A 13665-nucleotide genomic window follows, 5' to 3' on the forward strand; every position below is an offset into this window, starting at 1 on the left:
AGGCATATGGCAAGCTGACACTTTTGCTTCTCTGCTGAACTCACGTCAATGTATTGTTACCTCATCCTTCCAATAGCATGCATCCGTTTTGTCCACCTCTCACATCAGGTCTGACACCCAGATTGCAAGATCTCTGAGTCAGGGCTTATCTTTTCTGTTACTTATCTGTACAAGGCCTACCACAGGGGCCTTGACTGTGGTTCACAGGAGCTACCATAGAATAAACAACCAATTACCATGAGCATAATAAATTAGATTGGTATCTAGAAAAGTAATTAGGTGATTTGAATAAAGAACGGGGGAGGGGGGGGGGGGAAGGAAGCAGTTCAAAAACACCCGAAGGATTTAGAAGCTCAAGTCCCTCAATGGTGCTTGTGCTCCTACATCCCTTACACACTCTTGAAAACCTCTTTTGGTCTAGATTTTTTATTTTGTAAAGACAGTTTAAACTCTTTGTACATAAAGACAAAGAGCCAAACAACTAGTGACTTTATAACAGTAGGTTTAAATTATTTTTTTTTTTTTTTTTTTTCGTGAGCAATGTCAGCCTATCGAACCCGGGAAAGCAAACCAGCATGAATCCATTTTATATCTGAGTTCACATGGGAAATGATTTATCTTCTCCCCCTTTGCATATCAGCATTATTTGCAGTGCAGCAGCTCCTGATATGCTAGGTTCTGTACAGACACATAGGACAGCAGGCTGGGCCCCAAAGAGATTACAGTCTCAAAAGACAAAACCAGATGAATGTTTCAACAACTCCACTGCTACACCTTCTCATCTGGGAAACTCAGTATGTTGCACCTTCACTGGGTGATGTCCCAAAAGTCTCCATTTCAACAACACTAGTCACTTATAACTAGCTACTTATTGTTCATTGCAGTATTTGCCCTGATCACACCTTAATCTGGGCCTTTTAAAACACATTCTTCGAAAACGTAGAGTAGTCAGGACCTGATTGATAAGCCCTGGCAGCTTCGTTTACGTCAAGTGGACCTGCGTATGCTTAGCCCCTTTCGAAATCAGGCCTCATTTTGTCATTCTTATAAAAAGGTTCAAAATAGAAACTAGAGCCCAGAGTGTTACATTTGATCAATTCACTGCAAACAGCCATCAGCTTTCAAAATGGTTCCCGGTGTCGGAGAGAAGGCTTCGGATTCTTTGACCATGGGATGGTGTTCCAAGAAGGAAGAGTGCTAGGCAGAGATGGGCTCCTCCTAACGAAGAGAGGGAAAAGCATCTTCGCAAGCAGGCTGGCTAACCTAGAGAGGAGGGCTTTAAACTAGGTTCACCAGGGGAAGGAGACCAAAGCCCTGAGGTAACTGGGGATGTGGGAGACCAGGAGGAAGCACGAGCAGGAGAGCGCGAGAGGGCAGGAGTCCTGCCTCATACTGAGAAAGGAGGACAATCCGCGAGTTATCTCAAGTGCCTATACACAAATGCAAGAAGCCTGGGAAACAAGCAGGGAGAACTGGAAGTCCTGGCACAGTCAAGGAATTATGATGTGAGTGGAATAACAGACTTGGTGGGATAACTCACATGACTGGAGTACTGTCATGGATGGATATAAACTGTTCAGGAAGGACAGGCAGGGCAGAAAAAGTGGGGGAGTTGCATTGTATGTAAGGGAGCAGTATGACCGCTCAGAGCTGCGGTATGAAACTGCAGAAAAACCTGAGTGTCTCTGGATTAAGTTTAGAAGTGTGAGCAACAAGGGTGATTTCGTGGTGGGAGTCTGCTATAGACCACCGCACCAGGGGGATGAGGTGGACGAGGCTTTTTTCCGGCAACTCACGGAAGTTACTAGATCGAAGGCCCTGGTTCTCATGGGGGACTTCAATCACCCTGATATCTGCTGGGAGAGCAATACAGCGGTGCACGGACAATACAGGAAGTTTTTGGAAAGTGTAGGGGACAATTTCCTGGTGCAAGTGCTGGAGGAACCAACTAGGGGCAGAGCTCTTCTTGACCTGCTGCTCACAAACCAAGAAGAATTAGTAGGGGAAGCTAAAGTGGACGGGAACGTGGGAGGGAGTGACCATGAGATGGTTGAGTTCAGGATCCTGACACAAGGAAGAAAGGAGAGCAGCTGAATACGGACCCTGGACTTCAGAAAAGCAGACTTTGACTCCCTCAGGGAACTGAGGGGCAGGATCCCCTGGGAGAATAACATGAGGGGGAAAGGAGTCCAGGAGAGCTGGCTGTATTTTAAAGAATCCTTATTTAGGTTACAGGGACAAACCATCCTGATGTGTAGAAAGAACAGTAAATATGGCAGGCGACCAGCTTGGCTTAACAGTGAAATCCTTGCTGATCTTAAACACAAAAAAGAAGCTTACAAGAAGTGGAAGATAGACAAATGACCAGGGAGGAGTATAAACATATTGCTCAGGCATGCAGGAGTGAAATCAGGAAGGCCAAATCACACTTGGAGTTGCAGCTAGCAGGAGATGTTAAGAGTAACAAGAAGGGTTTCTTCAGGTATGTTAGCAACAAGAAGAAAGTCAAGGAAAGTGTGGGCCCCTTACTGAATGAGGGAGGCAACCTAGTGACAGAGGATGTGGAAAAAGCTAATGTACTCAATGCTTTTTTTGCCTGTGTCTTCACAAACAAGATCAGCTCCCAGACTGCTTCACTGGGCAGCACAGCATGAGGAGGAGGTGACCAGCCCTCTGTGGAGAAAGAAGTGGTTTGGGACTATTTAGAAAAGCTGGACGTGCACAAGTCCATGGGGCCGGATGCGCTGCATCCAAGAGTGCTAAAGGAGTTGACGGATGTGATTGCAGAACCATTGGCCATTATCTTTGAAAACTCATGGCGATCGGGGGAAGTCCCAGATGACTGGAAAAAGGCTAATGTATTGCCCATCTTTTAAAAAGGGAAGGAGGAGGATCCTGGGAACTACAGGCCAGTCAGCCTCACCTCAGTCCCTGGAAAATGCATGGAGCAGGTCCTCAAGGAATCAATTCTGAAGCACTTAGAGGAGAGGAAAGTGATCAGAAAAAGTCAGCATGGATTCACCAAGGGCAAGTCATGCCTGACTAATCTAATTGCCTTCTATGACGAGATAACTGGCTCTGTGGATGAGGGGAAAGTGGTGGACATGTTGTTCCTTGACTTTAGCAAAGCTTTTGACACGGTCTCCCATAGTATTCTTGCCAGCAAGTTAAAGAAGTATGGGCTGGATGAATGGACTATAAGGTGGATAGAAAGCTGGCTAGATTGTCGGGCTCAACGGGTAGTGATCGATGGCTCCATGTCTAGTTGGCAGCTTGTATCAAGTGGAGTGCCCCAAGGGTCGGTCCTGGGGCCGGTTTTGTTCAGTATCTTCATAAATGATCTGGAGGATGGTGTGGATTGCACCCTCAGCAAGTTTGCAGATGACACTAAACTGGGAGGAGAGGTAGGTACGCTGGAGGGAAGGGATAGGATACAGAGGGCCCTAGACAAATTGGAGGATTGAGCCAAAAGAAATCTGATGAGGTTCAACAAGGACAAGTGCAGAGTCCTGCACTTAGGATGGAAGAATCCCAGGCACCGATACAGACTAGGGACCGAATGGCTCAGCAGCAGTTCTGCACAAAAGGACCTAGGGGTTACAGTGGACGAGAAGCTGGATATGAGTCAACAGTGCGCCCTTGTTGCCAAGGCCAATGGCTTTTTGTGATGTATATGTAGGGGCATTGCCAGCAGATCGAGGGACATGATCGTTCCCCTCTATTCGACATTGGTGAGGCCTCATCTGGAGTACTGTGTCCAGTTTTGGGTCCCACACTACCAGAAGGATGTGGAAAAATTGGAAAGAGTCCAGCAGAGGGCAACAAAAATGATTAGGGGACTGGAACTCATGACTTATGAGGAGAGGCTGAGGGAACTGGGATTGTTTAGTCTGCGGAAGGGAAGAATGAGGAGGGATTTGATAGCTGCTTTCAACTACCTGAAAGGGGGTTCCAAAGAGGATGGATCTAGATTGTTCTCAGTGGTAGCTGATAACAGAACAAGGGGTAATGGTCTCAAGTTGCAGTCGGGGAGATTTAGGTTGGATATTAGGAAAAAGCTTTTCACTAGGAGGGTGGTGAAACACTGGAATGCGTTACCTAGGGAGGTGGTGGAATCTCCTTCCTGAGATATTTTTAAGGTCAGGCTTGACAAAGCCCTGGCTGGGATGATTTAGTTGGGGATTGGTCCTGCTTTGAGCAGGGGGTTGGACTAGATGACCTCCTGAGGTCCCTTCCAACCCTGATATTCTATGATTCTATTGTGAGCCACCTTATTATTACCAGTGTCACAAAAGAACCTAGAGGTCCCAACTGAGAATCAGGCCCCATTGTGCTAGGAGCTGTATAAACATACAGCAGGAAAGCTTCCCCTCTAAACAGGTGAGATGATGAATGGATGGGAGAGAGGCAGGATTATTTTACCCACAGTAAATGGAGCCATGAAGAAGTGAAGTGACTTGCCCAAGGTCACATAGGTAGTCTGTGGCAGAGCTGGGACTAGACTCCAGATCTCTTACCTCCCCAGTCCACTGCTTTCACCATAAGGCCTAGTGGTTACTTGTTGGGCTGCCTTATAGGATCATGCCAAAAGAAACAGATGGAATGATTTTAGGCCCCAATTTCCTCTCCTGGGGAATAATCTATGGAGGGGAGAGAAACAGCTGTGTTTTTCAACCAGCAGAGTTTCCTAGGGTCTTTCCCTTTCTCCTCTGCCTCCCACCTGCTCAGCTGCACCATGTAGAGCAGGAAGTTGGCACAGCTGGGCACCGAGACCAAGGCTTTTTCTTCTCACTCCCCTTTCTAGCTGTGAAGGGACATGGCAAGGCTGGAAATGTCACAAGAATGTTCAGCTGGGGAACTAAGCACAGAGAGATTAAGGTGTGGGCTCCATTCAGTTTTTGTATTGATGTACTTTCAGTTAGGGATGTGATTTTTTACCAAAATACCTATACTGGTACAACCCCTGGTGTGGACACAGTTAGACTGATATAAAAGGTGCCTTAGGCCAGGCCTACACTAGGAGTGTCTTGCCAGTATGCTAGCTTGGCAAGTGCTCCTTAGACAACCGCAGCTTATACCAGCAAAACTGGGCTTTTCCGGTGTAGCTTATTCCAGCCCCTCTAAGCAAAACAAGCTATACAAGTAAAAGGGCAGTTTCGCCGATACAACTTTGTTTATGCTAGGGGCTAGTTGTCGGCAGAGATCGCACCTCTTCGCAGCCCTGGTGGACATCACTATTGCCAACAAAAGTTTGCCGGGTACACTTGGCCCAGGAAATTGAAGCCAGGTGCCTGGAATCCTCACCCACTGGACTAGGCTTCCTTTCACACAATGCGGCCCACAGTAAAGACACAATCATGGCAAACAAGAGCAGCCTTATCTAAAACATCACTGTAGTACTGACTCCGTTCTCTCCAGAAAACCTGGTGAAACAGAACATCCTGAAGAGCGTAAAAGAGCATGTTTTTCATCCTCTCCATTAAGGCATCCTGTCCGTCAGGCTGCCCATGCTGGCAGGCACATACAAAGGAGGGGCTGGAAGCCCCCCCACATAGCCGTTCCACTGTGTTCCCCATAGAGAACTGGAAAGTATAGACAAATGGGACTCTAAGCTTCTCTGCTACTAGCTCCCCACCCAGCACTAATGGATCTGCAAGGAGAACGTTGAAGGCAGCCTCCCTCAGCATCTTCAGCTCCTCATTCCACACCACCAAATCACAAGTTGCTTTGTTTATAGACACCACCCGTGATATTAAGTTACACATCCTGGAAGTGGTCTCCCAGTATGAAAAATTGGGCAGTTCATAAAGCCACATGTGGAGAAAGTCTTCCTTCAGGGACACCATATTCTCCTTTGTGAATGGCACAGGGATCACCTCAAAATTGAAAGGGGAAGGTCTGGTGCGATCTGTGCCCAGAAAGAATGAAGGCAACAGCACAGTCACCTCATGGCCTCTGTCTGTGAGCTCTTCTAAAATGGACTTTACATTGAGCCAGTGACTGTGATCAGCTGGCCAGGCCAGCACCTTCCCACAGGACCCTGAGACCAAGCCAGAGCCCAGAACCAAAAAGAGTGCTGTAATACACTTCCCACACATCATGTGGCTGCGTTTCCTTGTAAGCTGTTCCACTCTGCCTGCTTGCTTGCCTGCTTCTTTTGATTCAGGTGCCAGTACGAAAGAGGACAGCCCACGGAGGAGGTTATGTTCTAAAACTTCCAACATCGATTAACCTTGGTTATCTCAGAGTACAGGGAATACCTTGGCAATAAAAATCAACCTGTGCTAGCACAAAATCCTGTCCTGGATAAGACAGTATGAATCGCCTGCTTCAATCCACAGCAGGAAACGAGATTCGAGTCAAATCACTCCCTCTGCTGAGCAATCACTAACATTAATTCTTGCTCTGGATGAATTACTGCTCTTCTTACAAACTGCTACTGCCCCTACTGCAGAGAAAGAACTAGCCACCAGATAGAGTAGGGGCTCGAGAAAAATATTGACTTACTGTAGGAAAAAGAGCATTAAGGAGAAAGAAAGAAATGCATTGCCAACTGGATTGCAGCATGTGGGTTTCTGTAACTGTTTTCCAGTGCTAGATCCTATAGGAGCTGTGATAGGGAAGCCAGGAAAGTGACAGCATGTCTTCTACAGCCAGTCTGTACAGTTAGGGGCTTGCTTTCACATGGCCATGTCTACACTACCTGCCGGATAGGTGGGTAGTGATCCATCTATCAGGGATCAATTTATCGCAACTAGTGTAGACACGATAAATTGATCTCCGCTCGCTCTGCTGTCGACTCCAGAACGCCACCAGGGCGAGAGGCGGAAGTGGAGTCGACGGGGGAGCGGCGGCCGTCGATCCCGCCCCGCGAGGACACGAAGAAAGTGATTCTAATTCGATCTAAGATACGCAACTTCAGCTATGAGAATAGCGTAGCTGAAGTCGACGTATCTTAGATTGAGTCCCCCCTGCTAGTGTAGACCAGGCCAAATTTTATACCTGGAGTTAACTAACAGATTTGTAAAGGCTGATGTGGACACAGAGCACACATTTCATCATGTAACACAGGCCTTGTTCTTTTCTCTAGGGATCAGCATAGCCTGTCTGCAGTGGGGAGTGTCCACACTAAGCCTTTAGAAACGTTAATTACCTTTTAACAAGTTAACTGGCAATCAACTACCTCAAGTTAATTGTCAATCAATTATCTGCAGCTACAAAAGTCTAGTGAAGACAAGGATAGGCCCTTTCTATTTGGGATAGTTCACCTGAGTTCTTTTGGCCTCTGTTTTCACCAGGTTTTTTTCTTCCGTCTGCTTCGTCTTGTTTCCTATGTTGGCTGCTTCTCTCTAGGCTATTAGGCTGGGTTAAATACCCTGGGCCTCTTCTCACTCTGTGATGCCCTCCTTCCATCATTATATGGCATAAAAGGGCCCCAAAGCCAGCTGAGCTGGCCACCTGGGAATTCCCCTTATGCAGGGAGTATACAGCCTTTAATCCTCTTCATGCAAGGGTTTCCCTCTTATGCCTTAAGTCAATGGGAGTCTTTCCAACAGGCTGTCAATCAGACTAAAATTGTAAGTAGTCACCAAAAGAAAATAAATGCAGTTTCATGAGGCAATTCGAAGAAGCCATGCAGAAGAGCAACAGAACAATAGCAGTCATCAGCTCCAGCTCCTTCATAGGCATTATATACTCTCAGATGTATCTTGCAGTCTCAAAATTAGGTACAACCTCCATTATCTGAATGTAATGAAGGCAAGAATAAACTGAGATAAGTGAGATTTCAGATAGCTGAAGAGTTTCTGGTGTAAGGGCTTGTCTACGTGCAAACTTGGTTTAACCAAAGATGGACATGACCCTAGTTTGGATAATTGAGGCGGACCGTGCTGCATTTGACATGAGAAACAAGAAGTGTGACTGAGGAAGCAAATGTTCAACCCATGTGCATGATGGCTTCCTCCTGCTCTAAAGAAATGCTGCACCATGACAAAGAAAATAATTAGAAGTGAACTACTCATGGATCCTCTTGTTATTCTCTTTCAATGGCATTCCAGGCCAGTTGTGGTTTGGTGAAACATACTGGTAGCAGCCATGTGTGCCACCACTGTACATATATAACAAAAGGAGTCTTCATTCCTGCAAGGTCTTCACAACAAGTGCTTCAGAGGAGATTCCAGCCACACACTTCTGTCATCAGAATGGACAGCGTCACTGGCTGAGAAGGGGAAGGAGGAGAGAGGTCGGAATGGATTCAATGAAGCTGCTGTAATCAGAGGGTCCTGGAACTCATTTATCCCTGTTTTAGGCCAATGTCTCTCTGTTGACTTCAGCAGAGTCACTCCTGAGTTACAACAGTGTCAGAGGAGAGGCAGCCCCACTGACTCAAATATCTTCCTGTCTCAGAGAAAAGAGACCATTGATTATGTTTCCCTACTTCTGATATACAGATGTTTACCCTCCAGTGAAACCTCTACATTGACAAGGCCACATACTCAGCTCATATAAACCAGTGTCACTCCACTGAAGTCCATTTACACCAGCTGAGGATCTGGCCCTGCATTCAATCATTTTTTGTCACCTTATGTTACCCATCCCTTTCAAAAATAGGGGTGAGTACTTACGGAAACTCACCCAATACACTGCTATAATAGGAGTCCCATTCCTTCCAAACCAGGAGCTGCAGAAGGTCATGAATGAAGTAGAGCAATAGGTTTTCAGTCCTCTCCAAGAAGGACATCTTTTCTTGTAGTTCAGAAGTGGCAGCTGGCACATAAGAAGGAGGAGTTGATATTTGACCACATAGTCTCTCAAATGCAAAGCCTGGGGAAAACCTCAGGGTGAAGATAAATGGCACCCTCAGCAGTTCTGCCAGCAGCTCCCCACAGGGAAGCACTGGGTCTGAGAGAAGGACATCATACTGGGACAACCGCAGCTTTTCCAGCAGCTTCCTGCTTTTTACTGCCCCATCACATATCTGCCTCTGGATGTGAGAAACGCTACGCGAGAGGCTCCTCATTGTGCTATGCATTTCCCAGAAGGAAACCTGAGCTTTCTCATAGACCCAGAAACGCAGGAATTTTTCCCACAGTGATCGCAGCCCGTCAGATGTAAATCCAACCTCAATGAGTTCAAAATGAAGAGCGGAAGCTGAAGTAGTGTTGACAGAAAGGGATGCTGAATGGACCAGCACTGTAACGTTATGGCCCATGCTTGCCAATTCTTCAGTCACCAGTTTCAGATTCATCCAGTGGCTGTAATCTGCAGGCCACACCAGCACCTTCCCAGAAAGCACATTCTCTGTCAGCAGGGAGAGGCAAAGAAATATCTTGCAGATGCACTGCAAATGTAGCATCCCTGCAGCAGCTGTGAATCAGCAGACAAAGGCTATGTTCAGACAGGGATCCGCCTTAAAAGGGTGAGTCATACAAAATTCATGTTGTCAGTAAGAAACATCCCATGATTTATGAAACACCCATCTCTTTCTGGAAAACCTGGATGGAAATTCTATTCAGCATGGAATAACTTCGCAGATCCCCCTATCAGACGGTACAAGCAGTGAACACTGAACTTGCTGTTCCATGTGATTTTAAAACTAACGGCACAACAGGGAGTTAGGCACCCACTGACTTTTAATCAGAGATAAGGGCCAGATTTACAAAGGTATTTAGGTGCCTAATGAGGCAGATAGGTGCGTAAACTGCTTAGGTGCCTAGTGGTATTTAGACAAATGCCTAACTCCCCTTAGCTTCAAAGGGTGTTAGGCACCTAACCTGCTTAGAATGAAACAGCTCTAAAGCAACACTGTTTGACCACACACCCAAATAGGGAAATGGTTTGAAGAACTTGCCTCCTCTACAGCATCCCCAGTGATCAAGGATGTCTTTCAGATGGTTAAATTGGTCTGCAGCTTGGGGTCCTTCTGGACTCCGTGTTATTGGCTGGCCAAATAACCCTGGCAGCAAATAATGCCCACCCACTTCCACCTGCTGAAGAGAATGAAATACATATGTGCTGCAAGACCAGGGCTCTGTTGAAAAGAAAGGGTTTGCAGGTAGCCTGTTCTCTCAGCAATTGGGTGGCTGAAGGAGGCATGCTGTGGCCATTGAACCTGAACTGCACTCCAAGTTCAGTGTCCTTGGCAGAAATTGGAGAATGAGCGACAGGCCTGTTGCTACTATCTGCCTCTGATAAATGGGTTCCCTCTTTTTAGGAAACATTCCCCTGAGTAGTACAGCTAATTTAGACGCTGCTCTAACTTTTCTGGGGTCCCCTCTCCTTCAGCCGCCGTGCAAGCTGGGACCTGGGGGACTCTGCCCCTCTGACACTGGGTCTGAGCTCCTCTCCCTGCCCCCCATACGTGAGCCAGGATCTGAGGGCCCCTGCTCCTTTGGGGGAAGGGGAGTTGAGCTCCTTTCCCTGACCCCCTGGGATCTGAGGTGACCCAGACACTGTACAGTGGAGATAATAGCACTTCCTTACCTCACAGGGGTGTCGGGAGGATAAATACATTAAAGATGGTGAGATGCTCAGATACTACAGTAACACAATACAAATAAGTACCTGAAATGGAACTAGACTATGCAATGAGATGTTTGGTATAAGAGCTGTATGCTCTTCTTTATGCCCCTAGGTGACAGTAACGTACCGTAGACTGGATTTTAAAGTCTTTGGTAAAGCCTGTAGCTTTTTTCCTGGTAACCTATTTTCTCTGCACTTAAGAAATCACTTAAAGTCCCTTTCACTGCGAGAGAAAAATAGCTTCTAAGCTTCTGCATGGCAATATTTCTCATTGCTTGCCAAGTCGCATTGTTGTTGTCCTAATGTCTTTCATTGCAGCTTATGTGTACTGTTTGGATCATTCTTTCCTTTTTCATTCTCTGTCCGTTCTTCCCCTACACAAGCAGACAGATATTGTAATGGAATAGCTATGGGAAACCACGGTGAGTCAAGTGATCTGCCAAGATTGCAATGTGACAATAGAGGTTCATTTTCTTGAAGCATTAAGGGCTCGATCTTGCAAGGTGCACTGAGGCTCAGTCAGGTACTGGAGTCAGTGGGAGTTGAAGGTGCAGTTCAAACCTATTAAAAGGTCACCCACTGATCATAAGTAAACTATCAGTGTTACAACACAGATTAGCTCCACTGACAACAATTCAGAACAAGGGTTCTATGTGAAATGACAGACATTGCAGTGCCCTCATTGCTTATTACCGGATGCAGTGTATGTAAGCATAATTTGTTTTGAAAAGAGAGGCTTGGTTTTAACTAAGCTGTGATGTACGTATGGGCTTTGGTTACAAAGCCACGCCTGATTTCAGTATACCCACTGAGAACCTCTGAATTTTCCTCTCACTCACCCAGCCAACTTGCCCATGCTGGAAAGGAATGGCAGAGTATATTTTATCTTCAGCTGTTTATCCACAACTGATCTGTAGCACTGACACAGAGAAAACTTGAAAGTCATCTTCACTATATTCATAGATTTTAAGGCCAGAAGGGATCATTAGAGCATCTAATCTGATCTCCTATGTAACACAAGCCAGAGAATTTCACCCAGTTACCCCTGTATTGAGCCTTGTATCACAGAAGAGCCTCCAAAGTTAACATATCTTGCCATTAGGGGAAAATATGGCTTGGGTTCTGGGTCATGTTAGTGCTACCCAATATGGAAGCGGTTCGTGAAGGAGAGTATCCATGGTGGTTGTTTAGAACATCGTGGCAGTAGTCTCTCTATAATTTAGGCTGTAACTAAGATTCTAAAAATGCCCCAGCAATGACAGTTCATTCTGAATGTTGGCAGGTTGTGCCGTGGGCCAGGGTTGGCTTCATAGGGAGAATCTCAAGTCAGTTGAACTAGGGATTCCAAAGAAACAGCACACTAAAAAATTGACTCTTTTCAAAATAAAAAAAGATTGTAACATTTTCTGCTCACCCTTCGTGAGGGGTGAAATGTCTACCCCTGTGCTTTTGTAGCTGACATCTTGTGCCTGGGGCCACAAAGAAAATTTGGTACATAAATTATTAGGCTTTTTTTTTTTTTTGAGCTATGGAAAGGCCATAGGGACTGCTGGTGATCCATAGACAAAGGTCAGACTACGGGATCTGTCTGGCCTTAAAAATCTATGGATATATGGCTCACGAGCATTGTGTGAAGGTTCCTGACTGAGTTCATCACTAAGTCTCCTCTGAACCTAACAAAAAGCACAGAGGGAATGGAGAAAATGATGTGCTTGCTTGCTTCTCAGCTGGATTTGAACCCAGGACCTCCAATTCCACAGTACAGACCTTTACCACATGAGCTAAAACAGTAACTACCTCAATTAGCTAGCAGCACTTGTAGGTTTTATTATCTTATGGGGACCAGCCACTTGAAGGGGACACATAACAGCACTGAACCAGTGGGTTACACTTATATACTCCCATCAAACATCCTTTGGTCTCGGAGCAGCACTGGACTAGGGACTAGTTCTTCTGGTGTCACCTCTTCCAACACCTGGCACTAGTAGTTACCTCACACCCCTTATTACTGAGCTAGTCATTGTGTCCATGTGCTGGAAGAGAAACAAGCATCATTAGCCCTCTTTTAGAGATGGGATAACTGTAGTCCACAGGAGACACAAGTTCACTTCTGGCACTGCTGGGAATAGAACCCTGGTCTCTCATCTATCCTCTTGTAAGTATACATTATAACACACTTTAATTACATAATTACATGCAATTTGTTCTATAGGACCTCTACCTCATTGAGTGCATCAGCAGGACAGTAAATGAGACAGACAGTTGGAAAGGTTAGATTGTAAGGTCCTTAAAGTGCCTAGCACAATCGGGTCCCAGGGTGACCAGAGAGCAAGTGTGAAAAACCGGGACAGTGGGTAGGGAGTAATAGAAGCCTATATAAGACAAAGTCCCAAATATCAGGACTGTCCCTATAAAATCAGGACATCTGGTCACCCTATGGGGTCCTGGTCCATGAGTTGGGCTCCCTCCCAGGCACTACAGTAATACAAATAACAATTAATAAAATAAATAAATAATAATAAATAATAATAAAGGCTGTTCTCCCATGGTTAAGGCACTGGACTGGAACCTAAGAGAGCTGAATTTTATTCCTAGCTCTGCCACAGTGTGGTGGGGGGCAAGGCTCAGTTATGACCATGCAGATGCACAGTGGGGCTGGACGGATGTTGTATGGGGCAACTTTAATTCTGGCACCTCCTAACTTTTAAGTGCTTGTCTTTGCCACATGAACATTCTTCTGACATAGATTTTTGGATGTAATATCATTTAAGACTTTAAATAACAGTGAGAATACGAATGAAAGAATGAAATGCTTACCTAGAATTTCACTGTAATACGAATCCCATTCTCCCCAGTAGCTCTGAAACACATAGTCTTGTAGGTGGTAAGACACTATGTTTTTTATTCTTTCACTGAATGACAACTGGTCTGTGAGCTCAGACAAGGCTGCGGGTGCATACGAAGGCGGAGAGGGCATCTTCCCACAATGCCTCTCCACTGTTGAGGCTGGTGTGAACCGCAGAGAGTACACAAATGGAATTCCGAGTTTGAGAGCAACTAGGTCACCACCGATAGTCACCGGATCTGACAGAAGCACATCGTACTTGTCCCTCTGCAGCCGTGCCATTAAGTCCTGGCTGGCTA

At 45.9% G+C, this 13665-nt stretch overlaps 2 protein-coding genes across 2 annotated transcripts in view; both read right to left on the bottom strand.

The window, feature by feature from the left end:
* LOC125635102 (UDP-glucuronosyltransferase 2C1-like) overlaps positions 1-6224 on the bottom strand; it is a 31352-nt gene extending 25128 nt beyond the window's left edge. The window contains exon 1 of the mRNA XM_048846340.2: positions 5552-6224. Within this exon, the coding sequence (XP_048702297.2) occupies positions 5552-6224 (673 nt within the window). The remainder of the gene's footprint in view (positions 1-5551) is intronic.
* Positions 6225-8620: 2396 nt separating this feature from the next.
* Positions 8621-9376, bottom strand: LOC125635103 (UDP-glucuronosyltransferase 2A2-like). The gene has a single exon (XM_048846343.2). The coding sequence runs from the start codon at positions 9353-9355 to the stop codon at positions 8621-8623; it is 735 nt and encodes a 244-aa protein (XP_048702300.1). The 5' UTR covers positions 9356-9376.
* Between the last annotated feature and the right edge of the window lie 4289 nt (positions 9377-13665).

Source organism: Caretta caretta, chromosome 4 (assembly GCF_965140235.1).
Source record: "Caretta caretta isolate rCarCar2 chromosome 4, rCarCar1.hap1, whole genome shotgun sequence".
Classification (NCBI taxonomy): Eukaryota; Metazoa; Chordata; order Testudines; family Cheloniidae; genus Caretta; species Caretta caretta.

What these genes read in the sequence shown, in the direction of transcription:
- LOC125635103 (XM_048846343.2), bottom strand. Translation starts at nt 9,355, where the DNA reads ATGCTACATTTGCAGTGCATCTGCAAGATATTTCTTTGCCTCTCCCTG.